Raw genomic sequence first — 27,982 nt, forward strand, 5'->3', positions numbered from 1 at the left:
TATGTTCAAAAGAATGACTGAATGATTGAGAGAGTGAATGTGCTAGTTGGTGAAAACGAGAGAAGAATGCCGTCTGGACTGGCAGATATAGGGAATAGAGAAAATGATTGTGATTGTGAATGGTATGATCAACAGGAGAGACACTTCGACCACTTTATACCTACACCGTTCTATTGCAAGCAGCCTTGACGTCTCTCTCAGGAGTCTGTCATCCAATTACTATTCCGGGCCACTTGTTTCACAATATTACCAGAATTGTGACTTGCCACTCCACATGCCCTGGTGGCAGAGCTCGAACAGGGGTCTTCATGTGCAATCGATGAAGGTGTAGCCTTGGTTTCTTGGAGCTCGAGTCAGCAAGGCTGCCGCACCATAGCGATCGGCCACCGGACGGACAGTGCAAAAGCTGTCTCAGAGCAATATCCAGACATTGACAGCTAGCTGATCTGCACTCCTGACCCCCGGAGAACGGGTATCTGGCTCCGCGGCGGCAGTCGTTCCTGGCAAAGATCCGGGCTTTTCGGGAAATAAATATACTGTCATTCTTCCACGAACGTGAATGACCTGCGGCTGGGCACTTTACCAGGCCGTCGAGGTCTGGGTCTCAATAGTGCTATGATTATTGGACAATTTCGATGCTCAGATCCCGTCAAGGCATCGCAACATCAGTAGGGACAGAAAATTGATCGAAATCATGTTAGCTTGCTCTTGCCTTCGCCTCTCAGCCATGCACGCGAAGCAGCAACTTGACACGCATCATAGCAAGAATAGGCGGTTTCATAAGACAGCGGACCAAGTCCATCTTCAATATAGTCTCCAAGAACACTCGTTACGGTGACATCGAACCCACGAGGAGTCGGTCTGTACAGCAGAATCCACAGAAGATGAAACGCAAGGCGTGGGGCTGGCAGTCAAGCTCGAAGTCTGTAGACAATTATAGGCGCGGTAATATAACTCTATCTCCGCCTCGGTCTCGACAGCAGAATTCTTACTCGTAGCAGGCAGGTAGGATCCCGCCGTCACCACTCAGTAGAACTCATGCCTGGAACAGTCACGCAGAGAAATGGAGAGGTTGAAGATGATGTTTACAGCACGATATGCGACAGAGAATCATTGTAAGGCTAGGTGCACCAATCGTAATTACAAGAAATATTTCCAAATTGAGATGATGCACAGAGTGTGGTGAAGCATTGATCCGTGCGCAGGCACCGGCCCGCTGCCACGTCGATCATGCCTACTGCCGGATGCATTTTCTCTAATAATCAGAGGTTCAGGGCAGCGTCTCTGACTTGTCGCTACACATAACTGTACCAACCACTCCTTCATAGTCTCGTGTTCGGATGGAAAAGTAATGGTCCAGAAGTGCGAAATCTATTGTTGAGCATCCACACAGCCTCCCATGTCTCACCATAATCCGCCAACATCTAGTGTCGAGGTCGATCGGTATGTACGGAGCATTGACAGCCCTGTACAAGTGGGCAGCTGCATCGTCCAGCATCTGCTCAAGTTGTGGCGCGGCGTAGAATCACAGAATTTCGAGAAATTTGGTCACTTCACAGACGTCATACTCGAAGACTAGAGGAGGTGTGCGATACGATGCATATCATCTTGTGCGTTGAATCAGGGTGATAACATGCTGATCATATTCACCACGCCGGATGTTCTGGCAGCCGGGCTGAGAAGCACAGGCGGCGCTGCACAAAGCGCTGAGTCATATCATCTTGTGGTCCATGTACGTGAATGCAGTAATAAACAACTCAAAAACCGAGATTGAACTGTCGTGATACAAATATGCTGAAGTTATCTCATACTTTGTCTGGCAAGTTCGCACTTTTGGCGGCTTCACACCAGACATAGGGGGGTATCATCATCCGAAAATAAAAATTTGCAGCAAGAGAAACGAAAGATGCTGCTGATACAGTCACCAAACCCTCTACGCCAAAGATGGATTGAGCTGTAAACAGACGCCAAAAGCGGGCGATCGAGCCCCTCATCAGACTAATAGCACGCGTTGGCCATTTTCCTCCATGGCACTTAGCCAGCTATAGCCTATCCGACTACTGCTCGGGCTTCGTTCGCGCCAGTATAGCCAGCACCTCTCCATGATACGGAGTACGGTAACAGAATTGCCAAAGTCATGGGCTCCTCTGCCCAGGTCGACAATCGTCTTTCTGAAGAATGACTGCAAGGTCGGATCATGAGCCATTGATCCGGCGATACATATGGGCCATACTAGACTACGAGCATCTTGTATGTCGCAGACATTCTGCATCTCTTGGAGTGCGTTTGCCGCCTGCTTCACGCTTGTCTGCATCTCCTGAGTATAAGGGAAAGCACCCATGACCGTGGAGTTGAGGTAAACCTGTGTGGCATGCGCAAAAGCTAACGTCACAGCCCGATGAACTGCTTCTGTGCGAGCGGTTGTATTGAGCATAAGTTGAGTTCTCCCAAGTGTAGAGAAAGCATGCTCTACCTCCTCACGTAGAGCGCCGATGCCTGTCATCAAGCGTTGGCGGATCGGATTTCCTCGCTCCACAAGCTCCCACGTGGAGAGTGTGTGTTCCTGCGCTTCTTGGTGGATCTGTGCTATCTCGCCTATGAGGACGGCCACCCAAGCATGGCAGCCGATAATATTGGCGAGGTTGACTTGACCACTTACGAGCAGACGCTCGTGTTTGTTCTTCATCAATGGGCCCTTTCCAGTAGACGCACATGCTATGATATCGAACCAGAGAACAGCGCCGGTCAGAAAGTGTTCGGCCGTGTCCATCAAGCTCTCGGAGCTCGATATGTTTCTGTTCATTGGAGTTGATGAGCTAGGAGTGTGGTCGCTCATCACCTCGCTGTTTCCTTGTGTGAGCGAAAGTGAAGTCGCAAGGTATTTTAGATGCGGCTCCCAAACGTTGATGCCTCCGCGGAACAACTCAAAGCTGATGAATTGCACACCGCATGCAAGGACTTGGAGGTTTCTCTTCTTTCCACGATCGCCTGTATCTGTATTGGAAGAGTCATACTCGTGTTGTAGAAATCTTTGAACCTCTTGCAAAGCACGAGTATGGTGCTCGTTGAGTTCGACTAAGATGTCATGTCGATTAGCATTATCATTCAACGCATGTTGGTGGAGAGCGCCCAGCGAAAGTGCTGCATGATATAAGGGCTGAGTTTCCGTCAACAACCACAAGAGCCAGCCTCTACCCCCAGCACTGACTGAGGGCTGATGAAAACGAAATTGAAGAGCAAAGACCTGATCAAGATAATGCATTAGTAGTTCTGCTTCCCTTGCATTATTGAAACGAAGTTGTGAAGTACTGCGTGGGAGCTGTGAGCAGCCCGATCCAGAAGTATCTGGTGTCGCTATGGACGCATTGGTCTGATTGTTAACTGGCGTATATGACTTAATGGACCCAGCCACAGGAGATACTTGAGAAGGAGCAGCGCTATTGTGGCCATGAACATGGTTTTCCAGGTCGTCGATCTCTACATTTGTTATCCCATGACTGATAGATCCCCTGTCAGCAAGTCGCAGTATCTCGGCACACACGTACGAAATACATATAACCCACCTCAGCATCATTTCTCTACATGATTCCGCAACCACCAGGTCACTGGTACTATTCTGTGATACCTCTGAACGAAGTTGACTGGCTACATGTGATGTTCGTCGTTTTGTCAAAGGTCGCTGTTGCTGCAGTTGAATCCGCCTCTGCCTGCGCTTGTTTTCCTTGACGATGTGTTGAATCCGGTCGAGCTCAGCCTTCTGATTTTGCCCACCATCCATCCAGGACGGCTTCTCGGGATTATATCCATGGCAAGTAATCGTGCGTTGCACACAAGCTGTGCAGGCAGGTTGATCTTCATCACATTTCTTCCGCCGCAATTTGCAAGTCCAGCAGGCGTTGGATCTGCGGCTTGCCGTGCCCCGCATCTGTGACATTTGGTGTCGGGCACACGCACATAATTCAGCATACCACGGAGATCCAAATCGTAAGAAATGCAAATAATGTTGCGGACACTTTGGTATTGAGGATAATGGGTAGAATGTTGTAGTCTGGGGTCTAACGATAAGAAGACATCTACAGGGACTTGGGCAAGGATCCGTATGGCTTGGCGGGGCGGCACTCCCGTCCGTCGTCCCGCAAGCTAAAACAACGGAAGAAAGTCCGAAGACGGTACCATCAAGGTCTATGAGATAAGGTGATGACACTCGGAACAAGTATAGGAGGCAGATGGTTCGCTACGGACCGAGCTGCTCGACACCGTGGGGCGGAGGTGTATTTAGCAGGCATGTGAGAGGGCCACCGGCGTTCCCGTTCGCGTCATTGCTGATCAGCGTTGAATAATACGATTGCAGCATGTGGTACATATACCGGTAAACCATACAGCGGCGAGATATGCGTAGAAAAGGATTCGTGATTTGGGAATATGATAGGCAAGGCAAAGAGTACATGTAAGATGTCAATAATATCACGCCTTGGTATCTTTAGAGTGTGGTTCGGTAGCACAAGGTCAAGGAATTCGCTCCGATATCCTGACCTGTGACCTGACCTGAAGGCGCGGCCCCCACGGACGCCGCCCCCTTCATTATGCTGCCTTTCTCCTTCTACCTTGTCAACGCTAGTTGCACGGACTCGGCCATGGCCAGCAGCTTTTCTTCCTGCAACCTCCTGCCTACCAATTGCAGACAAATTGGAGCATCGCGATATTTGGCGGGTCCCTCTTTGTAATAATCGCGATACTCCTGGTCCTTTGGACTCATTATTGGCAGAGTAGAGGCTCGTGTGTCTGTCTCTTTGACACATGTGACAGGGAACACGACGCCAGGGAGATCTAGCACGTTGAAAACGGAAGTATAACCCCAGTATCTACTTTCGCCATGCGCCGATGCTGCGGAGGCGTTGGCAGGACAGAGGATGGCATCGATTCCCATCGAGCGCCATTGCTCTGCATAACAAGTTCGCAGGTAGTCTCGGTCCCGGTTGCATTGCCATGAGTCTTCTAAGGTGCATCGCTCGCCAGCTTCATCGACAAGCCACTTGATGATGGGTACAGCGGGGTCCGATGGGCCCGTCATATCGCGGTATTCTTGAGCGCCGTCAAGGAAGTATGCCTTTCCAATCCATTCGAGCAAAGGCAGGTGATACTTCGGGTCCCAATCGACGATATCGTGACCGGCAGCACGGAGAGCGTCGATGGTCTCTTCCATTGCTCGTGCGATTGGCGGGTGCGGCGCGACAATGCCGTCATGCCTGATAACTCCGATGGTCAATTTTTTGGGGATATCATTCACGGTCGTTGATCTCCAAGGGATTCCTATCAGAGAGGGCTCATGATCCCAAGGCTCGTAGTCCAACGCCACCTTGCAGAAGAGACGTAGATCTTCGACACTATTCGCCATGGGTCCAACACATCCTATGATGTTCTCCATTCCAGCGTGCAGACCAGTGAGTCCACCATGGGGGATGCGAGCGACACTGGGCTTCAAGCCCCAGCCACCGCAGAATGCACTTGGCGCACGAATTGAACCTCCAATATCGGTACCAATACCAAGAGGACTACCCCGCATGGCAATTATCGCAGACTCACCCCCTGAGCTACCACCGGGAGTCAGATTTCTATTAAAAGGATTGACAGTCCTGCCGAAAAGGTTGCTATCGGTCTCGAGCGCCTTGTAAAGTCAGTTAGGCGGTCGCTGGTACGTGCATGGAACTCACCATCAATGTCTGAGGGTTCGTGGTCTTGACGTGAAACACCGCGCCTGCTTCTCGAAGAATTTTCACAATCAAAGCATCGTGAGGGCTGATCACATCCTTCCATGCAATCAATCCAGATGTGGCGGGGGTGCCCTTGAGGAAGATGTGCTCCTTCACAGAGATTGGCAGACCATGCAAGGGTCCGATCGGCTTGCCTTTCTTCTCCATACACTCGTCAAGAGCTCGGGCCTGCTCTACAGCTTCTTTGAAGAGAACGAGCGCAATACAGTTAGTCTGTGATAGAAAGTCAGAATGTTATCATCAACGCATTCGTGGCATACCACGCACAGCCTGTTGAGCTATCGCCGCTCGCTTGCAAAAAGCAACTGTGACTTCTACCGCTGAGTAATCACGACTTCTCAGCTTTTCAACAAGGTCGACCGCTCGCGATTCCGTGATCTTCAGCTCGCGAGGGGACAGGAGCCCAGAAGCGCTTGGCCAGCTCGTTGTGTTGGTGCCATCCAACAATGACTCCTCAATCTTATACTCGGAGATAGCATCTTCCAGCTCATGTCGCTTCGCCGCGGCGATTGATTGCCAGGATAGTTTTGCCATTGTGTAGACTATGGATGGTCAGGGAATGATGTTGTGATGTGAAGCATCATGATGCCTGTAGAGAGGGATGATCTTGCTTTATAGTGAATCATGATCGATGATACGCGAAGAAACGGTGAGTTTCATGGCGCGAACGTAACATAAGAAACCTCACTTGATCCAGCTGCATTGATTAGTGACAGGTATCATGCTCGCTTCGTAGGACCAGACCCTACGACGATTGTGGTCCCTATCGGCGGTACATTGTATCTGTCTAGCCAAGATTGATTAAGGTGTGCGCGTTCCTGCTCTGGTTAGGGGATGACCCTGAAGCTCTGCCAAGAGGGGATCTCGAACCGACCTCATGAGTTGTGCCATTCACTCCAGATAAGATAACAGAGCTCTTGACGTGGGGATACAGTGTTGACGAAGACGATGCTGACTCGTGTAGCTCACAGACAGGGACGTCTCCACCTTGCTAGAGTTTATTGCCTTATCTGCATCTACCTCAACCGCTTACCTTTGCTTCCTCTAGTTGCCTTATGTGCTTGCGTATACTTTTGTCAACAATACAAATTGGTCACAATTGCCTCAAAAGATGAGTTGAGTATTGGAGATGCAGGAACGTGGCGCTAGTACGATGGGCGAGGCATCAGTGCCCTTGCTCGCGGAAGGTCAGTCCCGGAGCTTCAATACTGCAGTGTCTACAATTTCGTTGTGTGCAATTCCAGCCTCTTGTGCTTCAGGTGGGCGTAACAACAATTTATGGTGGCATTTCTCTCTGGACGTTCCATCTGACGTTATATCTGAAAATGACCCTACTGTGCTGTTGAGATTGCTACAAATGAAAATCAATCATGGCGTGGCTGCCTTACGAGAGAGTCCATGTACAAGCAGTTGCCACTCTCTTGCTAGTCAATAATCTTCTATTCGCTTCCTCCTATTGACATGGGTGCCATTGCACGGGCTAAGTCATAGCATCCAAAACAGAAGTTGAAGTGGAGGTGATCGCTCCTCACGATGTCGATAACTACGCTCTCGACGACCTGCCTATTCCTGCTCGATTAGAAGGGCCAGCTCAGGTAACGCTAGAAGCACGTGGCGTTACTGAGGCAGAGGGAGCAAAGGCAGTATTTGGAAAATATGGCAGATACCTTCTCTGGGCGAGGTCAGTATTGCTACTTCGACCAACAATGATACTCGTGCAGATGGTATTCTTACACCTTGTCCAATAGCCTGTCGTTGGTGATGATCGTCTAGTGAGCTCAGCGCTCGCTATGAAGTCCGTCTATACATACTAATTGCGCTCCAAGCGAATTCGACAATAGTACTGTCTACGTTTACCAAAGCTACGCTCCTTCGACGTACGATGCCTTGTCCAACAAGGCAGCGCTCAGCACTGCTGCAATCATTGTGTAAGTCATATCGGATTCATGTCTCAGAGTTTGGCTAAACACGTATCGCACAGAGCAGCAGTGACAAAACCACCTATTGCCAAAATCTCCGATGTCATTGGTAGAGCTTCAACATACAGCTTTACGATCAGCTGCTATGTCTTATCATACATTCTTTGCAGTGGCAGCAGTAATTTCGCAACATATGCTGTCGGAGTTGTTGTGTATTCCATTGGTCAGGCTGGTACAAATATCCTTAACGACCTCATCATTTCGGATAATACCACAGCTCGGTGGCGAACCTTCGGCCTTGCTGTAAGCTTCTCTCCATTTCTTGTCATGCCTTGGGTTTCAGCCGTGATCTCTGACTCCGTCGTCAACGGGATCGGCTGGCGATGGGGTATTGGCATGCTAGGATTCATTCTGCCTCCAAGTGCCAGCCTGCTTGTAATTACACTCTGGTACTATCAGCGCAAAGCTAAGCGGCTTGGTATCATAAAAACAAAGAAGATAACCACTTTGGAATTCTTCTCATCCATCGATGCTGGTGGGTTGTCCATTCTCTGGGTGGGATCGGCAATGTTATTGCTCCCAATTTCACTGGCAGCTACAGCACCAAAAGCCTGGCACACTGGCTGGATAATCGCTCTGCTCATCTTGGGACTAGCATTCCTCCTGATATTAGTCCCATACGAAGCCTATGTCTCTAAGCATCCGATGATGCCCCCACGATACTTCCGAAATCTAAGCATCGTGCTTGTTATAAAGATTGGATTCTTGGATGAGTTGGCATTCTCCGCATCTCATCAGTATTTGTACAGTTGGGCCGTCGTGGCTCACAATTACAGCGTCAGAAAAGCCACGTTCTACACATACATCAATGGTGTTGTCCAATGCCTGGTAGCAATGATCGCAGGGCTAATCATCTCGAGGTCGAGAAGCTACAAGTGGACTGTGGTTGTTGCTTGTCTTGTTCGCACTGTGTGAGCATACAACGGAATGTCTGATCTGAATCCCTACTTGCTAATTCTTGCATCAGCGGGTTTGGGCTCATGGTACATCTTCGAGGGGCTAACAACAGTGACGCGGAATTGTTCATTGTGCAGGCTATTCAAGGCATTGGGTCTGGAGTGATCCAGATAGTTTGCCTCACGATCGCGGTACGTCTGTGTGAGCTGGCTAAACCATTGAATATGTTTTTCTGATTACCGATGCAGCAAGTGGTTGTCCCGCATGCTGAAATGGCTCAAGTTTCTGCTCTAGTCATGCTTGCCATCTGTCTAGGTTCCGGTCTAGGCAGTACTACTGCCGGTGGCATATATACCAACAATTTCAAGGAAGCGTTGCGAAACCGCATGGGCGATAAAGCATCACCGCAAACCATCGAAGCTATTTACAATTCGATTCTGGCGTCGGATCTACCTGCGTGGGGCACCGCTGAAAGAACTGCTACGAACTTAGCCGTACGTACATATTCATGAACAAGGTAGTCCGCTTATTACTAATCTGCGTAGTACTCTGATATCATGAGGTACATCTCCATCACAGCACTTGCTATATCTGCACCCGTCATAGTATTTGCCCTTTTGTTGCCAAATCTACGCTTATCAGACAAGCAAAACATCGTGGAGACCAAGCGAAGCGACCCAGATGTGGGTATGGAGAGATGAAGCTCCATATGTGGTCTACTTTTGACGCTGCTGGGGTTCTTCCACTTAGTCCTTCAGCAAGTGGCACAGTGATATCACGGGGGATGTATCAGGAGCTTTGATGAGAGGCATCCATAATGAATACCAGCTTGTCTGAAACGTCCTCCGTAATAGTCCAATTATCAAGGTGATTAGACCTAATGGGTACCTCGAAGGAAAAAGGGTCAATTCTCATTTCGATTTTGCTTGCATTGTCTCTCGCTGCTCTGCTATCTTGGTTGCCTCTTCTGCAAGATTCTGCGCTGCCCCGACAGCGTACTCTTCTTCTGCAGCGTTCCGATGCTTGATCCAGTCACGGAGATGCTGCTGTACCGGCCTTCCGGGCCAATATCCGCTCTCAATGGGTTCGGCCAAGACCTCGTGCAGGGGAATGACTCCGGAATAGACGTCGTCTCGTTTAGATGCGATTGCAATACTGTCCGCAAGTCCCATATTCTTGGCTCTGACTTTTGCGGACGCAGCACGAATCTTGACTCGCATTATTTGTACACTCTTCATCGCTGAAGGCGTCACCGGGTTCACGGATGACCATCTACGAGGGATCATGTGATTTGTTAGGAGATGCATTGCATAGTGCTTCTCCTCTGGTGAGGTCACCATTTCAGCCGTGCCATGGATGACTGCAGAGCGATAATTCAGGGAATGTCCGTTCGGTGTAAAGTTCAGCACAACTCCATCAACTTCGTGACTTCATCAGCAAATTCTGCATTTTATTCATCGTAGGACTCTTGTACACACCTCTAGTGGACGTTACGCATACTTTGACTGCACCGTTCTTGAAAACACCCTTCCGGAGCATCATGGCAGTGTTACCATGCAGATACAGATCCATCGGCTTGTCGAGGTCTTGCTGCTGACGATAGTATTGGCCGGCGGAGCCATCGTCATCAGGTACAGGATCTTGCGGGTCATAAGCACCAAGTACTGCGGTCAAGGGAAGATTGATGGGAGTGGGATCTCCGTCCTCATCAAGGCCTATGAACGAAACATGTGACACCAAAGTGGACGCGAATATTGAATGGACTGTCGAATAGTCATAGGCGGCTTCTCCCTTTCAGCTATCTGTATATCGTCACATCTATATCTCGCCTACCTCTGTCTCTGTACACTTTGATGGTGTTCAGAGGTGTCTGGGCATAACTGCCCTCGGTGGTTGTTCTTTGAGCTGGCATGTTCGGGCGTCTATACAACGACCTGACCTTACTACGAGATGCTAAACGTAGAGAGACGTTGTCCGACAAGACCAAATGCCAAAGTGGACCAGACACAGCAGGTGCTGGAGTAGTTTGGAAGGCTGGACAGTATGTGTAGCAAGAGGCTAAGGTTGTCAGATCTGACTGAGAGAGACTAGAGTCTCCTTCTATACGCTTGTCTTATCATTCTAGCTCGAGCCGGCGGTCTCGATCGCATTACATATTCGTGCGCGGGCAATTGAGCTGAGACGTAGTCAGCGACAAGCACCAACCGCACTGTTCGACTCAACCCCGAGCAACTTACTTGAGGGAATGTCGAACCGGGGGGGAAGTGGAGGCAAAAACGAACGAAACCCTACGGACCAGGTGGATCACCAACGTGCGCTGGTTCCGTGAACTGCCTCCGGAGACTTGGCGTCCCGAACAATCTTTGCCTCGCATCAATACAGGGTCCTCGTATAACTCCGATTCGCGCTTCCCTGCACATGTACAGACCCTGCGCGCGGGGGGCCACACAGCTGCAGTGCAACCCATCGTGTTGAGCGCAGGAAAGGCTGTGATCTAATCGATCTCCGATATCAAACAATAAACCTGCCCCCTCGGATGCGCGCCCGCATCATTTAGCACTACGAATGCAGCGTCGACACCTCACGATTGCCTCCCCGAGGACATCTCAGGCATGTATGCCTCCATAAGGCGCCGTCGATCATTGCGTCGCGATCTTCCAAAAACAGCTTGGCATAAGGTATGATAAGATACTGTACACGTGCCCGGTATGTCCGCTTCGCAAGTTTCTACTAAAGGCGGGGTGGTGCGGTGTGCTACCATGCTATTTAGCAAGATACGGTACCCTTGATTGTCTCAACAATCAGATCGTCTGATATTTGTCGACCTTCGACGCTTCATTTAAATCACTTTTTGTGTATCTAGTGCTGTGTTTCGAGTGCGCAAGGTGCATCGTAGCTGCATGAAACACCATCTCTTCGGCCCCTGTCGCTTCACTGCACCTCTCGAAAGCTTATCTGTCAGGCGGTGATTCAATCTAAGTGTTATTTCTAGCACTCTTTCCACCAGGTCCGGCTGGACACGCGAGTTGGTCAATTGTGCAATCGAAAATGTCTGGGGAGAAATCTGGTCTCTCGCAGGAAGTGACCAACGGCCATACAGACGGACGTAACACTAGGTCATCAGTGTTTTGGCCCCGGAAGTCTATCCTTGTGACAGCAGCTTGCCTGCTCTCGTTGGCTGCGTTTCGTACACATGATTGGGTTCCTGCATTCAAGGATGCTACAACGGTAGATCAGGGTGTTATGTCACCCTTGGTGATAGAGAAGGACGGATCAGACTTTTCGTGGCACAGTGTGAGTCGAGGCAATATAGTTTATGCAGGTGACTGCTTTTGACGCAGCGTAGATTGTTCCTTCGTCAGAACTCATCTACCACAAATGTTTCGACGACTACGAGTGCGCTCGATTGGATGTGCCAATGGACTGGCTCAGAAAGGACGATGCTGGCAGCAAGGTTGCAGTGGCGGTCATACGACTCCCTGCCAAAGTGCCCGTGACAGATCCGTGAGTACTCTTTCGTTGATTGGAAAAACCCTCGCGCAACCTCCCTGTTTCTTACAATGTCAAAAAGGCGGTATGGTGGTGCCATCCTCACCAATCCAGGCGGACCTGGAGGATCTGGAGTGGAACAGGTGAAACGAAACGGCATGGCTACACAAGCCATCGTGGACTCCGAGATTGACCCCAACGCGACGAATGCGCAGGCCTCGGCTCTATACCACGACATCATCGGGTTCGATCCTCGAGGTATCGGTCGTACCACCCCTGGGATTCAATGCTTTCCGGATTCAATGTCTCGTGAGGCATGGGGCATGCAGAACGAAGCTCTGGGATTGCTGGGCAGTTCCGAAGACTCCTTTTTCCGCAACTGGCATCGATCCCGGGCTCTTGCTGAAGGATGTTCGCTTCGATCGAAAATCAGTTTCGACGGTCCAGATGCCATTGGCGAGCATGTAAATTCTTCGCCTGTCGCAAGAGACATGCTCGAAATCGTTGAGCGACATGCACAGTGGGTGGAGAAACAAGGAAGATCTGCGCAAATTGCACATGATTTGACTTCTGGACGTGATGTGACGCAGTCTATCGCACGTCGTACACGACGGAACCAGGGAAAAGAGAAGATTAGGTATTGGGGTAACTCGTACGGTACACTGTAAGTTGTTGTGATGCTTCATTGTCCCTTTCTGGTAGTCTGTGCGACGCATTGGATCGTCTGCTCTCTAGGCGCAGCTTCAACATCTCATACTTGTCCTTGCAAAGATGACTATGTGATATCATGTAGGACTTTGTGTACTGGCTGTCGCTGAGTCCTATGCTCGTCCCATCTCCTACTGTCACAATCACAATCACAAAAAGAGTGTTGGGAAACACAGAACTGTCGGTACAATGTTTACAGAACTAACGTCATGACACAGTCTCGGACAGACATTCGCGGCCATGTTTCCAGACCGAATCGACCGCATGGTGCTCGATGGCGTGGTTGACTCTCACGACTACTACTTCGGATCATGGTTATCGAACCTCAAGGACTCGGACAAGATCCTCGACCGATTCTTCCAGTACTGTTCCGAGGCCGGACCACAAGACTGTAATTTCTTCTCGGAGGGCGGTCCTGATAAGATCCGCAAGGAGTACGAAGATCTGCTACTAGACATATTCGCACACCCACGCGTCGTCCCCAGCTCCCCAACTCGAGGACCAGATGTCATCACATGGAGCGACGTCAAATCCACAGTCCGGCTGGGCATGTACCAACCACTGATCTTCATGCCAATGGTAGCAGACCTATTGACAGACGTGTGGCGCGGCAACGGATCCCTCTTCGCCGACTTCAAGCACGTCGAACACACGCCGTCGTCCTGCTCCTGTCCAAGCACAGAATGCCAAGCAGCAGGGCCCTTCTCGCAAGAATGCAACACAGCCTACGACAACGGCGCCGACGCCTCCATGGCAATCCTCTGCACCGACGCCGAAGGCCTAGGGGACGTCGACGAGCGCGGCTTCCAAGCCTACTGGCACGCGCTGCAGAACCAAAGCTCCGTGCTAGGCGACTGGTGGAGCCACACGCGGCTGTCGTGCATCGGGTGGCAGGCGCGAGCGAAATGGCGCTTCACGGGCCCGTTTGGCGCGAACGCGACCTCGCACCCGATCTTGTTCATAGGCAATACTTTGGATCCCGTGACGCCTCTGGACAACGCGCAGCGCATGGCGGAGAACTACAGGGGCTCGTCGCTTCTGGTGCAGGACTCTGAAGGCCACACTTCTTGGTCGTCGCCGTCGCTGTGTACTGCCAAGGTCGCTAGGACTTATTTCCAGACTGGGGTTGTGCCGGAGGTCGGCACTGTTTGTGATGTGCTGCGGCGCCCGTTCCAGGAGGGTGTTGATGTCGCTGCTTATGAAGGTGATGACGACAAGGTGCTGGTTCGGGCACTAGAGGTCATGCAGAAGACTTATATGGAGTTGAAGTGGGGGTCAAGGTCGATGCTGTCTTGAGAGAGAACAGGAAGAAGAAGAAGAAGAAGAAGAAGAAGAAGAAGACCGCCGAAGAAAGACGATGTGATGACGACTACTAGATTGAAGCATTTCGGTACTGGATAGGGGGTTTGTTTGCTTCAGCACTCTCCCGTATAGATAACCTACTTGGGTACCTCAGATGCGTCTTGGCTCATCTTTAACCTTGCCTACCTACCAAACCTTAGAAGCCGCATAACTGTCTACAGTTTCGCTCGTGTATACTGCATGAAAGAGTCAAAGCATCAGTGCACAAGACTGGAAGCAATGGTGAAAAAACAAGTCTTGACGATTGGTGAGATGTCTAAGAGCAAATCATGCGAAGCGAAGATGGGGTATATAGAGATGGAAATCTCGTCCGAGAAAAAGCGTCGTTCATTTGTGATTCTGAATATGGATTTCGACAAGGCAGAAAGGTTTCACCGCTCATTCTCGACCTTCTCCCACTCGCTGTCGGTGCTGGCGTCGCGGCTGGCGTCGCTGTTCGACCTGAAATGAGAGGGAGCATCTGTTCCAGAAAAAGACGGAGCGGCAGCAGCAGCAGGAACTTGCAGAGCAGAAGTCTGAGCAGTGGAAGCAGAATCTGACTGTGCCGTGGTGGCCTGGCCCTGCTTGCGAATATCGTTGATGATGCGCTCCCTGATGGCCTTGTCTGCAGGAGTGGGAACAAAATCGACAGACTTGGACACTTGGTCTTCCGTCTCCGTGTCGCCTCCCTCGTCATCAGCGCCGCTCTCTCCGTCTTTTGTTGCTTCTGTTGTGGTCTGCTTCTCTTGCTCCTCCTTCTCTTGGGCTTGACGCACTTCGTCGGCGAACCAGTTGATGCTCCACCAGAGGCCGCCGCAGAGGAAGCTCAGGATGACAAAGTGCATACTCCATGTTGCGGCGAGCAGCGCGGCGAGGGTGAGTTGGAGAAAGGCAAAGGTAGCGTTGGTGGCCAGAAGCAGAGTCGGCGTCGGGCCGGGGGTGAAGACGGATTCCCAGAGGTTCGTGACGAAGTCTGCCATGTTTTTGTTTCTATCTTCAAGTATGATATTGGGGGCGTTGAAGCGCGCCGGGCGTTCTCTCCTGCTCTATTTCTTTGATTTATCCGGGCGAGGGGTAAGTCGCAGTAGTGATGCTAATAGACGCAGTAGCGGCGGTGGAAGTCGGCAGGTGACCACCGGATTTGATAATCTCGAGGCAAGGAATATAATTATAGTTAGAAAGGAAGCCGATCAGCCCTGGGATTTATCTTTTGTGATTCGAGTCGGTGTGTGTTTTATGAGAAGAAGAAGAGAAGACAGAAACAATATAACACATCTCTGCCTGTTTGTTCCTTCCCGAAACAACAGATCCGTTCTGGAGTTGCGCCCGCATTTCTTCAAAGGACCCGCTGAAAAGTGGCAGGTGCAGGCGATGAGGTCATCCTCCCCCCTTCCTCTTTTCTTTAATACCTTCAAGGTACCTTACCTTACTGTACACTGCTATCTGGCTACCTGGGTACGGTATACAGTACAAATACATATTCTCAAGGCTGCCAGATCTTTCGTTGTATCTTATCATCTGCTGGGCTGTTTGTTGGCTGATGCGCTCTGCTTGACCTTTATAGGCAGCCTACAAGTATATCTCCGCACACGAAACACACTGTAAGAAAAGCCAGACGTTCTTTTTGGTATCCCTGTACCGTTCCTGCCTCCAACCATATCTAAGGTACCTTAGAAAAGAAGGTAGCTGCCATTATATCTGAGTGCCGGAGCGGCCTGTTGTCGACTGGTGAATGGACTATATTGATCCTCTCATCTGACCACTGAGACCCTCGGTCATCTGCAGCTGCACCAAACGTTTAATCTATGTTTTACTGCTGTCACAAGTTTCCATCCATGTGCTTGTGAAATCACACGCAGTAGATACAGTGTGTTGCCTTGATCATTTTGATATCAATCGTCTCGACAAGATGCCATCCGGCCATCAAGTCACGGAAGCTATTGCCGTCTCCCTGGCTCAATCCGGCCTTCCACCAACCAAAGCCTGGCTGGACTCTTTCGCGTCTACAGCACGTTTGACAACTCCTCTTCCAGCTCTGCAGAAGACTGCTCTCTTCCGACTACTCGCCACAGACATTACTACTTCAGTCCAGCCTTCCACATCAAATACTCTACCCTCGACTGCTCTGGATCCGCAAGTGGCCGAACAACGATTGCCCGGTCCTGTTGTCTGTCAGATTTTGGACATTGAGGATGTCGGTCGTTCCCGCTGGTCCCAGATCGAGAATCTCGAAGCACACGCTCGCGGAGAGACGACCAAGGGCAGAGAAGTCGTGAGGGTTGTTCCCGGCGAGCTTGGCGAGAACGGCGCTGTACCTGATGCCTCTGCTGCAGACAAAAGCCTCGGTCCTCACAAGCTCCTGCTGCAAGACGCGAGAGGCACCAGGATCTACGCATTCGAGATGACCAGGATCGAAGGCCTTTCACTGACCACCCCGATCGGTACGAAGCTCGTCTTGCGTCGAGCCACCATTGCCCGAGGTGTTGTTCTTCTGGATCCCTCCTCGGTCGAGCTTGTTGGTGGCAAAGTCGATGCCTGGGACAAAGCCTGGAGAACTGGTCGAAAAGACAGTCTCCGTGCCAGAATCGGCGGTGCGGAAGACGACTAACTGCACACATCATGTCCAGCAGATGTCTCTAGCAGTGTCTCTCATCCTCTCAGCCTCCTGAAAACACGCTCACATAGCCTTCTGGTTCTCGCCGTTTTTGTTTCAGACTTCTCCTCGACGCTCTGCATCACATCCTTCTTGTCGGCGTCCTCAGCAACAGTCTCCCGCGAGTCGCTGGTTAGATCGGCTTCAAAGCCTGCGTGTTTCACCTCATCCTTGACCTCTTCCGCTCGTACCAGTCCTCGGTCTTTAACAAACAAGCATAAAATCAAGCAAATTGCCATGAACGGCACATTTAAGATGAACACGCTCCTGCTCGCACTTGCATACGCATCAAGAACGCCCTTTCGTTGCGCTGCTGTTGTGCCTTGTAGATCTGGAGCACTGTAAGACGACAGGGCAAGATACTCGAAACCCGTAGGAAGGTTGTTCTTTAATCGTGCTTGTAGCACAGCTGCCGACGCCACCAATCCGATCGCCCCACCCGTACAGCGCAGGAAATTGCGATTGCTCGTAATAACCGCTCGATTCGCTTTGGTACAATGCGCTTGCAAGGCCACCAGGATGGGCTGGAACACAAAGCCGACTCCAGCACCTTGACATGCAAGAATGACCACCATGGCGGTTATCGGTGTGTCTCGTGTGAAGATGCAATTGAGAGCTGCTCCCAAAGTCCAGAGAAAGAAGCCTATCCAGAGAAGCTCACCGTAGTGACCTATCCTCGAGTTGTACTGTCCCGAAAGTACCGAGAAGACCGATTGAAACAGCGGAAAAGCAATTACGATTGATGCCGACACAACAGGCGAGAGTTGTCGTGCATTCTGCAGGAACAAAGGCACATAGTACAACGTCGAGTAATAGTTGAATCCAGAGAGAACGTTTTGCGCGAGCAGCACGCCGACAACCGGGTCTTTGTATACCGACCCTGTAGCTCGCGTCAGTGAATCTCCCATCGTTGCGCGCTTTGACCGCTGGAGGAAGCTCACCTGGCATCATGGGTAGTCGCGCCACCCTGTTCTCGACGATCACAAATGCCACCGCGCAGATCCCGCCCAACACCAACATCGAGATGACCATTGGCGACTCCCATTGGAAGTAGGTGCCACCGCCAGAGATAGGGACTAAGATCAGAATCACTGCAGCTGAGCCCGTCAACAGGCCCCACCAATCGACGACCTGCATTCCTTGTTTCAATGAAACTTTTCCAGGTTTCCCGGGAAGCAGCTTCATACATGCCACCGAAGTCATTGCTGCTAGGGGACAGATGACCCAGAACAAGCCTCGCCACGTGGACTTTTGTACAAATGCCGCAGCAACGGAAGGACCGACCATGTTACCCAACCCTACCATCGAACCCAGAATGCCTTGGTACTTGCCACGCTCCTGCAGAGACACTATGTCCGACACCGTCACCATGGTCAGTGACGTTATGCCACCAGAAGCGACTCCAGAAAGACCGCGAAAGACATACAGCATTGTTGAGTTGACGGCAAACCCGCATAGGAGATCACTGACAGAAAGCAGTATTAATGCTGATATCAAAATCACTTTTCGTCCTATGGGAGCCCAATTGTGTTACTGTCAGCAACCTCGCAATATTATGAGATCCGAGTGAGGGACTCAATGCGTGCATACCAAAAATATCAGACAATCGTCCATACAAGACCTGAAAGACGGTATTGGCGATCAAAGCACTGGTACCAGCCCAGCTGACAGTCGCTTCCGCATGCAAGTCTCTACCGATATCCGGAAGAGCGAGACCGACTCCATTCTGGTCCATGAAACATGTGAAGAGTGCGACTGACAGAGCACAAAATGCCGCGAGAAGTTCTTGCCGGGACAATTTGACGCTTTGGTCTTGGAAACCTGGTTCCGCCATCGTGGTGTGTTGGGCGACTGGCACAATTCCAAAACTCCTGCAATTGAATGGTTCGAAGATCCCTGCGCCACATCTAACCAACGCAAGATTTATTGCATCAGACGCGGGAATCAAGTGGTGATGTTTCTCTTCGAATCGAGCACCGGACACGACGGGGAAATAGCCGTGCTCACGGTTTTTCGCTTTTTCTGTACTGCACTTTCATGGCTGGTTTTGTGATTTGCGTCTCCGATAGCCCTTTGTCAATAAATGATAGTAGCAGTAGTAAGTAGAATGCCGGAAGATGCGCCGCGAGTACTGCCAATTCCGCATTTTTTGCTTGGTACCCACGCAAAGAAGGCGATAAATGAATCTACTAGACTGTATCTGGCGTCAACGTTACATGAAATCGACATCTTGCCTTCTCCGACACCGAAATAAGATCCGCCGGGAGACATACTTCTAAGTCGGACCTACCAAATCCGGCCACCTATCCCAGAGACACCACGTCAGATGATCGAGTCTCTTTTTCCATGGATACATCCCCTTTCCGCCTGGTCCAAGTGTGGATACAGTCTTGACAAACCCGAAGATTACACTACGATACGAACACGGTAAAGGCACCTTATCATACCGAAGAGCTGCTTGTGTTCGGGGACGGACCTCCGATAAGGTGGGTTTTCCCTAATCACAATCCCGAGCCTCCGGGTCTTGGACATGCTTCGATTTGTGCTCTTTTGTCTCCGTCGCGAGCCCGGCCCTCTCTGTCTGTCTAGTCATGTACTGGGCATCCACACTTTGCTGAAAAGGACATATGAGTAATGCAGATACGGAGAACTTACCTTCATTGGAAATCACCGAGCGCGAGAACATGCGGATGGGAGTTATGGCTGCCCTAAGGAGGATAAAAGGCTCGCCGAAGCATGTAGGACTTGGTATCCTGAGATAAGACAATTTCGGATATGACATCTATTCATACCATTTCATACCAATACCCACCGCCATATCCTCTTTGATTCACATCGTCCTCCAATCATTTGCCGCCTCCCAAGCAGCCGCAATCTGAAGAACAGTACTCTCATCCCACCACTTGCCGACAACCTGCATACTAACCGGCAACTTCGCACGACTCTCGACCCCCAGCCCCTCAAGCACCTCCAACATGCCAATCGGCATCGCCAGCGCCGGATGGCCAGACTGATTGAACGGTGCCGTATTAGACGTCAGCCCAATCTGTTTCGAGATCTGCGCGATCGGACTGGCGTCTGGCGCCGCATGGCTAGTAGCCACGTACGGCAACGTAGGCGTGATGAGGACATCGTACTCCCGCAACGCAGCATCGTATGAATCCCGCAACTGGCGCGACAAGTTCGTCGCTTTGCCAAGTAACGTCGGGAAGGCATGTAGTGCGTACGCGCCGTTCAGGTATATGTTTTTCGTCGCGCTGTAGGCATTCTGCCACTGCGCCTGCTGCATCGGATGGAGTAACGAGTTGAGTTTGAGCATTTGATGGCCGCGGCGCCCGAAACCCCCGCTGCCGTGGGTTTTGTTCAGGAAACCTCCGGTTTTGGACACGCCTGTCCAGATGGCGGCGCCGGATTTGTGGATCGGGATCGAGACTTGCGACACGCTTGCGCCGAGACTTGTGAAGGCTTCGGCGGCGCGGAGGAACGTCTCTATCACTCGGGGGTCTGTGGCGGGTGTGGAGAGGGACTCGGTGATGATGCCTATCTTCTTGCCGGCTAGAGGGGACTGCAAGGGGAGGGCTGCGACAAGCTGGCTGTATTTGGGGACATTCTCTGGTTTCGGCGCCGCGAAGCCTCGGTCGTCGATATTGTCTGTGCCGGCGATGACTTCGAGGAGTAGAGCGTTGTCGTGCACTGTGCGTGTCATTGGTCCCACATGGTCGTTTGTAGGCTCGTTGCTGCCGCACCCAGTATATGGCACCAGGCCGAACGTGGGCTTGAGTCCTATGATTCCACAGTTGGCTGCCGGCACGCGGATACTGCCGCCTTGGTCTGCGCCCACTGATCCCCATGTCTCTCCCAGCGCGACCAAGACTGCGGAGCCACTCGAACTTCCTCCTGAACTGTAGCCTCTGCAATGCGGGTTCTCGACTATCCCGGTGCCCGAAGAATGACTCGTCGCCGAGTGGCAAAGGTTTTCGCACACGGCTTTGCCAGTGATATGCCCGCCTGCCTCAAGGATCCGCGTGACGAGCGTCGCGTCCATGTCTGGTGCGTGACCCTCGATGAATTTCGTGCCCATGAGCATGGGAACATCTTTGACGGAAATCATGTCTTTGAGACATAGCTTCTTGCCTTCTAGAAGTGGACGAGTGTCGCCTTTTGGAGGGTCGGCGTCTACAATGTCGCATTTCCAGGCCCATGCTCCGTGAGTGTTTTCTTCTTTGCTCGGGAAGCGAATGTTGGTCCGTGGGAATCGTGATTCGTCTACTGTTGGGATGTAGTCTTGGTACAGATCAGTTGGGCTGTATGGAAAGTATTCACATTGCTGTCTGGACTGCATACCTTCCATTCCCATCAATGCCTCGCTGGCATCGTGGAAGACGGCCAATAGCCGCCTGTACTCCTCCTTTTCGTCATCTTTGAGACTCACGCCTAGTTCTGAACATAATCTGTCTACTGTTTCTGTGGTCACGGGATTGCCTTGCGCAGCTTCAAGTGTAAACACAGACATGATCGCGCAATGAAAAGGTATCACAGCAGCTGAGAAATGACTGTGTCGATGGTGTTCACGCGATCACTGCGACCAATGTAGAGGCACATTTACGGCGACAGACTTGCCTACTTTTTGCGCCGTCATCATGAAATGGCTCGGAGTATCTCTACACTCATCGAAATCATCTGGCGTACAGTACAAACCCATAGCTCACGCGCGAAATGCCCCGCATCACTATCTTCGGCGGGGCACGCATCACGTGTGAATGTACAAGTATGAGACGGATAGGCTTATCAACATGCTCGAGCTGTATTGACATACTGTACACTGCTGATCGGACCTCCGAGGAAAGTAGATGGACTTGACGATGGTGGTGACGAACAACGTCAGAACTTCTAAAGGTGGGGTTTCGGCCCAAGCTCAATGGCCTATCTCCAGACCTTATCGGATCTCCGTCTCAGGACTTCCTGTTCTATCACAACCAATGGACACAACCCTGGTCTGGTGTGATCATCCATCGCGCGCTTTGGTTGATTGGAGCTCTTATCTGCTCGCTCCCGAGTTCCTTCTCAACCATGACATCGCCGTCGCTTAGCGTGTCAGCTTGGCCGACAAGTATGTCAACACATGATAGGCGATTATACAGCTGCTGAATTCGGTCTCCGAAGTGCGACCCCGTATTGGTAGACAGTATTGAGTCATATAGTAGGTGGTAGTAAGTGAGATGGTAGGTCCGCGCGTGATATAGACAATTCGCATCTACGCCTGTCAGGTCATCATACACACGATGGTACATGTAGAAGAGAGCCTTCAGCTTCCGCGAGACTTCGAGGGTAGGTTATGGTCCATCTCATCGTACCTTCACAGCATTGACAATCCGAACGTACAGGCTTTGGTGAATTTGGTCATGATCCCAAATGGCCGAACGGAGCTCGTATCGCAGTTTCATTCGTGCTCAACTACGAAGAAGGTGGCGAGCGTAATGTCTTAGACGGAGATGGCACATCGGAAGCCTACCTCTGGGAGAAAGGTCCATCAGGTGGCGGTCGCGAACACAGACACTTGAACGGCGAGCAAGATTTCGAATATGGCTCGCGATGCGGCGGTTGGCGCATCGCCAGACTCATGAAGGAGTTTGGCTGGAACATGACCATCTTCGCCATCGCCGTCGCGATGGAGAGAAATCCGACATGGGCCAAGGCTTGCGTGAGAGAAGGTCACGAGATTTGCGCGCATGGCTACAGATGGCTTGATATCTGGGATTATAGTCTCGAGGACGACAAGGCATACATCAAGAAGACGCTCCAGAAGCTGGAGGAAGTAACGGGTGAGTTTCCTGACGGTGCATACTTTGGTCGAGGCACACCGAACACCGCTTCCTTGTTACCTCTCATGTGGAAGGAGCTTGGTAAGAAGATGCTCTATACGTCCGAGGTCTACAATGACGACGTGCCTTACTGGGTTGATCTGCCGTGGGAGAAGGACCTCCCGGCCGAGCAGAAGGAAGGTCTACTCATGGTCCCGTACAACTACGACTGTGAGTTACAACATCCATGAGGTACTCTGCATTGTGACCGAGACTGACGTGATCAAGGCAACGATGGCAAGTTTCACATGAGCCCCGGCTTTACGAGCTCGGCCGGCAACACGTATGAGGCATACCTCAAAGACGCGTTTGACTGTCTTTATCGTGAGGGTGGCAAGATGATGACCATCCCTCTACATTCGAGGATCACGGGTAAGCCTGGTCGGTCAGAAGCACTTCGGAAGTTCATGAAGTACATCTCAGAGAAGGAAGGTGTGTGGGTCACGACCAGAAGGGAGATCGCGAATCATTACCGGAAGACGTTCCCTTACAAGCCTGGCTCGAGGGCTGGAGGCAACGGGAGTTAGACTTACCAACCAAGTATTGAGGCTGCTTCAGGATAGGATTTAATAGTTTTAGTAACCCGTGCAGGGAGTATGATATTTAGTAGGCTTCGGGTGAATCCCAATACATCTCGAGGGCGACCCTGTCCTAGTCTACTCCATCTTAGTCGCAATGTAATTATAGCTCGACGAAGTGCCATGTTCAATGCGTGCACCTTCGCAGAGTGATCAATCTTAGACCACTTGTATGGCGTGATCAGTCGCATACCGAAGGTAGAGGTATTTGACGGTAGGTCTTATCTCACATCTCCCCATACCCTGATAAGGTAGGTCCTCCCTTATCAGTCACCTCCGGGATCGCACAGCAAGACGATCCTCCAAGCACATATGATGAGCTCGCGCACCCGGGGGGACGTCCGAGGCACATGTCCGATATTTTCATTATGCAAACCACGCTTCCGAACACTTCTCCAGCTTCAAATGGTGATGCTCGCAAGACGGCGGCGACCAGCACGGTCGGGTTGGCTGATAATCCGCGTAAGCGGCAAAGGACGGCGTGCGATCGCTGCAAGAACCGGAAACAGCGCGTAGGCATCTATTTGACTCGAATTTGTGATATTGAACAAGTCTAATTGAAAGGCTAGTGCGATAATTTGCATCCACAATGTTCCAATTGTACGAAAGCTGGTCTGGAATGCACAAAGCCCCCGGAGACCGAGGCATATAGGCTCAACAGCAATTACACCAAGACCTTAGAAGACCATGTAGCTACCTTAGAGGCACGACTAGCGACTTATGAACAGCAAGCACAACAGCAGCCTCAACTAACACCGAGTCCTCTCGAGAGCTCAGGTTCACGATCTCATAGTGTTGCTGATATAGTTGGGTTACTGTCACTTGGCAATGCCGAAGCTCCGTCTTACATCGGTTCCTCGTCGGGGTACTCGATGGCGACAAACCTCGGTGACATGGTCCAGGCGACGATATGGAACAAAGCCCTTTGGATGCCGGCGGCACCTGGTGAGATTGCGTCCATAATCAACGATGATCAAGCGGTTGGTCCAGAGAAAAGGCCTCTGACAGGCGCGCCTGCGCGACGCATCACCATCTCCGAGTTGCACAACAATGCCGCAGAACCTCCATCTGATGCCTTAGGCACAAGATTGATCGAAGCCTATCTTGTTCGCATCCACCCGCGCTTCCCATTCCTCATACGATCAGACCTGTGGGATTATCACCGCAAGCGTAACACTCTGGGGACGGAGCCTGCCAAAGCTGAAGACGGCTTCTCCCTGTTCGTGCTTTATATGGTATATGCCATTGGCGCGCTCAACTTACGATTGACCGAAGCATACAAAAACACTCCACCAGAGAAGTTCTACATTTCAGCTTTGAAGCATGTTTCTTCCGCGAGGGAATCATCCTCGATCCACAATGTCGAGGCAATGGTCTTACTGATTCTATATCATTTCCGATCCGAAAGTCACTATGGGCTGTGGCACATGACGGGTCTGGCTATGCGAACAGTGACAGATCTCGGACTGCACCGACATGCCTCGACTAGACATCTCCCGCCTTTTGTCGCTCAACTGCGGAGGAGGTTGTTCTGGTCGTTGTACTCACTTGAAGGCACTCTCGCAAGCACACTGGGGAGGCCCTTGTCGCTGTCAGATTGTGACATTGATCAGCCGCTGCCATTAAGCATTGACGACGACGTCCGGTCTGACGGGGTACTGTGCGAGCATATAGCGTTGCCAGGCCGCGAGGCATACCCGTATACGAACATGAGTCAGTCTATACTGCTTTTTCAGTTGCGCAGATTCGAAAGCAGGGTACAGAGAACAGTGTATCGGGTCGACCGAGCCACATCGTCCTTACTGCCCAAGCTTTATCCATTGTATCACGAATTAGAGGCCTGGCATGCAAGCATACCACCTGAGCTTGCCAATAGAGAGCTTGACCGACCTCTGCTGAATTATCATAAGACCATGCGATTATTACTCCAACCTTTTCTGGGTTTGCTTGACCCGGCGGATCCATACTTTCAGCAATGCATCGTGTCGGCAGGTCAGATATGTCAGATTCACAAGCGTTTGCATCAGAGTCCGGAATACGGCCATAGCTTTATCGCTGTACACACCATATTCGTGTCCGGGATCACATTGTTGTATTGTCTCTGGCTGGGCAGAGAAAAGGTCTGGTCGTTCGGCGTAAGCAATAACCTCCGAGCGTGCAGTTGTGTCTTGTCGATCATGGGCGAACGGTCTCCATGGGTCAGACGGTACCGCGACGTCTATGAGAGTCTAGTGGAAGCAACCATGGCGGCGCTTGACACCCCCAACGGCAGCGACACGTCCAATCGTCAAGTATTGAATGCATGGGAAGGGTTCTCTTTCGAAGGTCTAGATGGTCTCGACGATGGTGCTTGGAATATGGCAAGAGAGCTTGCAGGATGGATAGACGCGTGACGTTGTGAAAGCGGGGGTGGAGTAGAGTGCCTTTTTACTGTACTCCGTACCTTGATCGACATTCACGAGCGCGACAACGTCAACGGTTGTATGTCCCAAGACGCGTAAGATTTCGTGTCTCTCGTTGGAGGCAATAGTCGTTTTGCAAAGAAAGAGTGTAGCACTTGGATGATGGGAAATGCTGGGATTATCGAGGTTCCTGCGATACTCCTACCTCTGATTATCACAAGACACCGAACCAAGCAGCCAAGCTACGGTATCTTAGCTTATCCAGACTCACCCAGTTGATCGTTCAATTGCAAAACACCGGTAGCTCCGAGGACCCTGGCTTCATGAATGCGTTGCGGTCAGCTTTTCGATGACGTGCCTGGATCACAAAATCGCAAAATCGCGATGGCTCCGCATCCGTTTCGTTCCTGAACATCACGACATATAGCTGCCCGGGGAGAGCTCGAGTAATATAAGACGTTTGTATGCTCCGCGCCTGAAGAAGTCCAATATCCATACCAGTGCATACTCCAAACCATCATTGCCATCACTCGTGCAGCAGTCCAGCAACCGAAAGACAACTACGAATTGCCGCGGCAGTTGGGATAAACCAATAAGTCAGCGAGTCGAGTCTTCACCGCAGCTGCGTGCTCTTCTCTTGTACTCTCCGACCCCGCATCTGCACCTCCATTGACCCTCGCGCGACATCCGTCTAATATCGCGATACTTTGGCAAATGATAGGCACAATACTGCTCCATACGTGCTTTCTCGCGGTGCAGCTATCACGCAATTTCACGCAACCCGGTCGCATACTCACATCTAAGCTCTCAGCTTCTTAAATTCGCCCAGGGTGGCATCATCGAAGTGGCTCGGCGAGATTTAACGTTTCGAATTCAACCCGTTCACACCATCACAGGCCAAGATGGCTCTCAATTATATACTGATATATTCCCTCTCGCTGCTCTTGTATCAGACCATTTGCACCGTTGAGCAACAGGACATCAAACATTACTTTGCCCGAGTTTCCAAGCCCATAAATCGCCTGGAACTGACTCAAAATCATGGCTCCGTCCGCACTTCTGCAAACCCCGCTTGAGGGTCATGGTCCAGCTTTCACTTACCATGATCCCTCCCCCAAGATCTTTCCGGATGGGATCAAGACCAGTGGCCAACATGCTCCAATCTCTAGTCTGATCAAGCCATATTCTGCTTTTCCCAAAGAAATCACTGGCCAGACAGCTTGGCAAGCAGAGGACTATAAGAACAACCCTGAGAGATGGACGCATCCATTCAGCCAGGACGAGATTGCCGAAATCAGCCAAGCTGCTGATGACTTCATTGCTTCCGCAACTCCATTGACTGGTATTACCAAAGTATGCCTTGCTACCTCATCGAATTCTATCCTTGCCCTAACATTCTCAGGAAAAATTCCCGCTACCCTCAAAGACTGGCAAGCTACTTCATTCTTTACGGACTGAACTGCTTGACGGCAAGGGATTCATCCTCTTTAAAGGCTTTCCCGTCCAAGAATGGGGACTTCACAAGTCAGCCGTGGCATACATGGGTCTTGGTACCTACCTCGGATACTTTGTGAGTCAGAACAGTAGAGGTCATGTCCTCGGACATGTCAAAGACGTCGGAGAGGACAGCACTCAGATCGACAAAGTCCGCATCTACCGCACCAATGCCCGTCAGTACTTCCACGCCGACGATAGTGATATTGTTGGCCTACTCTGCATCGCCCGCGCTCTCGAGGGAGGTGAGAGTGATCTAGTCAGCAGTCACAGCGTCTGGAATGCATTGCAAAAGGAGAACCCAGACGTTGCCGAACTTTTGACACAACAGATCTGGTACTTCGACCGCAAGGGCGAGACTTCCGTTGGTCAAGAAGAGTGGATCAAAACGTCCATCTTCTATCTTGAGCCTGGTGAGAATGGCCGCGTTTACTCCAAGTGGGATCCGTACTTTGTACGGAGTTTGACCCGCTTTTCGGACAAGGGTCTCATTCCCGCGCTTTCTCCCGAGCAGGAGCGCGCGATACAGATACTCGAGGATACTTGTGTGCGCCTATCACTGCACATGGTTCTCGAGATTGGTGACATCCAGTTCCTCAGCAACAACCACATCTTCCATGCTAGGACCGCATACAAGGACTACCCCCCACCGCAACCCAGACGCCATCTCATGCGTCTTTGGCTTGCCGTCCCCGAGACCGAAGGTGGATGGAAGCTGCCCTTTGAAGACAGCTCCCACAAAAAGCGAGGTGGTATTCAGGTGAATGACAACCCACCTGTTGCCCCTCTTGACGCCGAATGATTCACGT

At 51.1% G+C, this 27,982-nt stretch overlaps 13 protein-coding genes across 14 annotated transcripts; 7 read left to right on the forward strand and 6 right to left on the reverse strand.

Annotated features, from left to right (window-relative positions):
- Window positions 1–1,993: 1,993 nt before the first annotated feature.
- Window positions 1,994–3,934, reverse strand: AAFC00_006520 (uncharacterized protein; the record flags this gene model as incomplete). Its single annotated transcript, XM_069348338.1, has 2 exons — window positions 1,994–3,497; window positions 3,564–3,934. 2 exons carry the CDS (start codon window positions 3,932–3,934, stop codon window positions 1,994–1,996), a joined length of 1,875 nt encoding a protein of 624 aa, XP_069199351.1.
- Window positions 3,935–4,600: 666 nt separating this feature from the next.
- AAFC00_006521 (uncharacterized protein) lies at window positions 4,601–6,305 on the reverse strand (the record flags this gene model as incomplete). The annotated part of the gene is made up of 3 exons (XM_069346486.1): window positions 4,601–5,665; window positions 5,712–5,984; window positions 6,039–6,305. 3 exons carry the CDS (start codon window positions 6,303–6,305, stop codon window positions 4,601–4,603), a joined length of 1,605 nt encoding a protein of 534 aa, XP_069199352.1.
- A 595-nt stretch (window positions 6,306–6,900) lies between these two features.
- Window positions 6,901–9,348, forward strand: AAFC00_006522 (uncharacterized protein; the record flags this gene model as incomplete). The annotated part of the gene is made up of 8 exons (XM_069346487.1): window positions 6,901–6,958; window positions 7,275–7,452; window positions 7,520–7,543; window positions 7,598–7,699; window positions 7,753–8,661; window positions 8,718–8,838; window positions 8,896–9,141; window positions 9,193–9,348. The coding sequence occupies 8 exons, from the start codon at window positions 6,901–6,903 to the stop codon at window positions 9,346–9,348; spliced, it is 1,794 nt and encodes a 597-aa protein (XP_069199353.1).
- Window positions 9,349–9,558: 210 nt separating this feature from the next.
- On the reverse strand, window positions 9,559–10,559 carry AAFC00_006523 (uncharacterized protein; the record flags this gene model as incomplete). Its single annotated transcript, XM_069346488.1, has 3 exons — window positions 9,559–10,067; window positions 10,126–10,431; window positions 10,481–10,559. 3 exons carry the CDS (start codon window positions 10,557–10,559, stop codon window positions 9,559–9,561), a joined length of 894 nt encoding a protein of 297 aa, XP_069199354.1.
- A 1,136-nt stretch (window positions 10,560–11,695) lies between these two features.
- AAFC00_006524 (uncharacterized protein) lies at window positions 11,696–14,140 on the forward strand (the record flags this gene model as incomplete). Its single annotated transcript, XM_069346489.1, has 4 exons — window positions 11,696–11,941; window positions 11,994–12,151; window positions 12,219–12,800; window positions 13,063–14,140. 4 exons carry the CDS (start codon window positions 11,696–11,698, stop codon window positions 14,138–14,140), a joined length of 2,064 nt encoding a protein of 687 aa, XP_069199355.1.
- Window positions 14,141–14,577: 437 nt separating this feature from the next.
- Window positions 14,578–15,165, reverse strand: AAFC00_006525 (uncharacterized protein; the record flags this gene model as incomplete). Its single annotated transcript, XM_069346490.1, has 1 exon — window positions 14,578–15,165. One exon carries the CDS (start codon window positions 15,163–15,165, stop codon window positions 14,578–14,580), a length of 588 nt encoding a protein of 195 aa, XP_069199356.1.
- A 929-nt stretch (window positions 15,166–16,094) lies between these two features.
- AAFC00_006526 (uncharacterized protein) lies at window positions 16,095–16,793 on the forward strand (the record flags this gene model as incomplete). Its single annotated transcript, XM_069346491.1, has 1 exon — window positions 16,095–16,793. One exon carries the CDS (start codon window positions 16,095–16,097, stop codon window positions 16,791–16,793), a length of 699 nt encoding a protein of 232 aa, XP_069199357.1.
- A 41-nt stretch (window positions 16,794–16,834) lies between these two features.
- Window positions 16,835–18,672, reverse strand: AAFC00_006527 (uncharacterized protein; the record flags this gene model as incomplete). The annotated part of the gene is made up of 3 exons (XM_069348339.1): window positions 16,835–17,718; window positions 17,780–18,349; window positions 18,429–18,672. The coding sequence occupies 3 exons, from the start codon at window positions 18,670–18,672 to the stop codon at window positions 16,835–16,837; spliced, it is 1,698 nt and encodes a 565-aa protein (XP_069199358.1).
- Window positions 17,788–18,408, forward strand: AAFC00_006528 (uncharacterized protein; the record flags this gene model as incomplete). Its single annotated transcript, XM_069348480.1, has 2 exons — window positions 17,788–17,888; window positions 17,952–18,408. The coding sequence occupies 2 exons, from the start codon at window positions 17,788–17,790 to the stop codon at window positions 18,406–18,408; spliced, it is 558 nt and encodes a 185-aa protein (XP_069199359.1).
- A 996-nt stretch (window positions 18,673–19,668) lies between the features above and the next one.
- AAFC00_006529 (uncharacterized protein) lies at window positions 19,669–21,351 on the reverse strand (the record flags this gene model as incomplete). Its single annotated transcript, XM_069346495.1, has 2 exons — window positions 19,669–21,122; window positions 21,183–21,351. 2 exons carry the CDS (start codon window positions 21,349–21,351, stop codon window positions 19,669–19,671), a joined length of 1,623 nt encoding a protein of 540 aa, XP_069199360.1.
- A 769-nt stretch (window positions 21,352–22,120) lies between these two features.
- Window positions 22,121–23,226, forward strand: AAFC00_006530 (uncharacterized protein; the record flags this gene model as incomplete). The annotated part of the gene is made up of 3 exons (XM_069346496.1): window positions 22,121–22,166; window positions 22,223–22,870; window positions 22,928–23,226. 3 exons carry the CDS (start codon window positions 22,121–22,123, stop codon window positions 23,224–23,226), a joined length of 993 nt encoding a protein of 330 aa, XP_069199361.1.
- Window positions 23,227–23,645: 419 nt separating this feature from the next.
- AAFC00_006531 (uncharacterized protein) lies at window positions 23,646–25,670 on the forward strand (the record flags this gene model as incomplete). 2 transcript variants are annotated; one of them, XM_069348341.1, is made up of 2 exons in its annotated part: window positions 23,646–23,789; window positions 23,847–25,670. In XM_069348341.1, the coding sequence occupies 2 exons, from the start codon at window positions 23,646–23,648 to the stop codon at window positions 25,668–25,670; spliced, it is 1,968 nt and encodes a 655-aa protein (XP_069199362.1). The 2 variants fall into 2 exon arrangements, with proteins under 2 accessions (XP_069199362.1, XP_069199363.1); XM_069348340.1 differs by lacking the exon at window positions 23,646–23,789 and having other exon boundaries at window positions 25,455–25,670.
- A 1,050-nt stretch (window positions 25,671–26,720) lies between these two features.
- AAFC00_006532 (uncharacterized protein) lies at window positions 26,721–27,975 on the forward strand (the record flags this gene model as incomplete). Its single annotated transcript, XM_069346497.1, has 2 exons — window positions 26,721–27,032; window positions 27,082–27,975. The coding sequence occupies 2 exons, from the start codon at window positions 26,721–26,723 to the stop codon at window positions 27,973–27,975; spliced, it is 1,206 nt and encodes a 401-aa protein (XP_069199364.1).
- Window positions 27,976–27,982: the final 7 nt, after the last annotated feature.

Source organism: Neodothiora populina (genome assembly GCF_041146345.1).
Source record: "Neodothiora populina strain CPC 39397 chromosome Unknown canker_contig_8, whole genome shotgun sequence".
Lineage (NCBI taxonomy): Eukaryota > Fungi > Ascomycota > Dothideomycetes > Dothideales > Dothioraceae > Neodothiora > Neodothiora populina.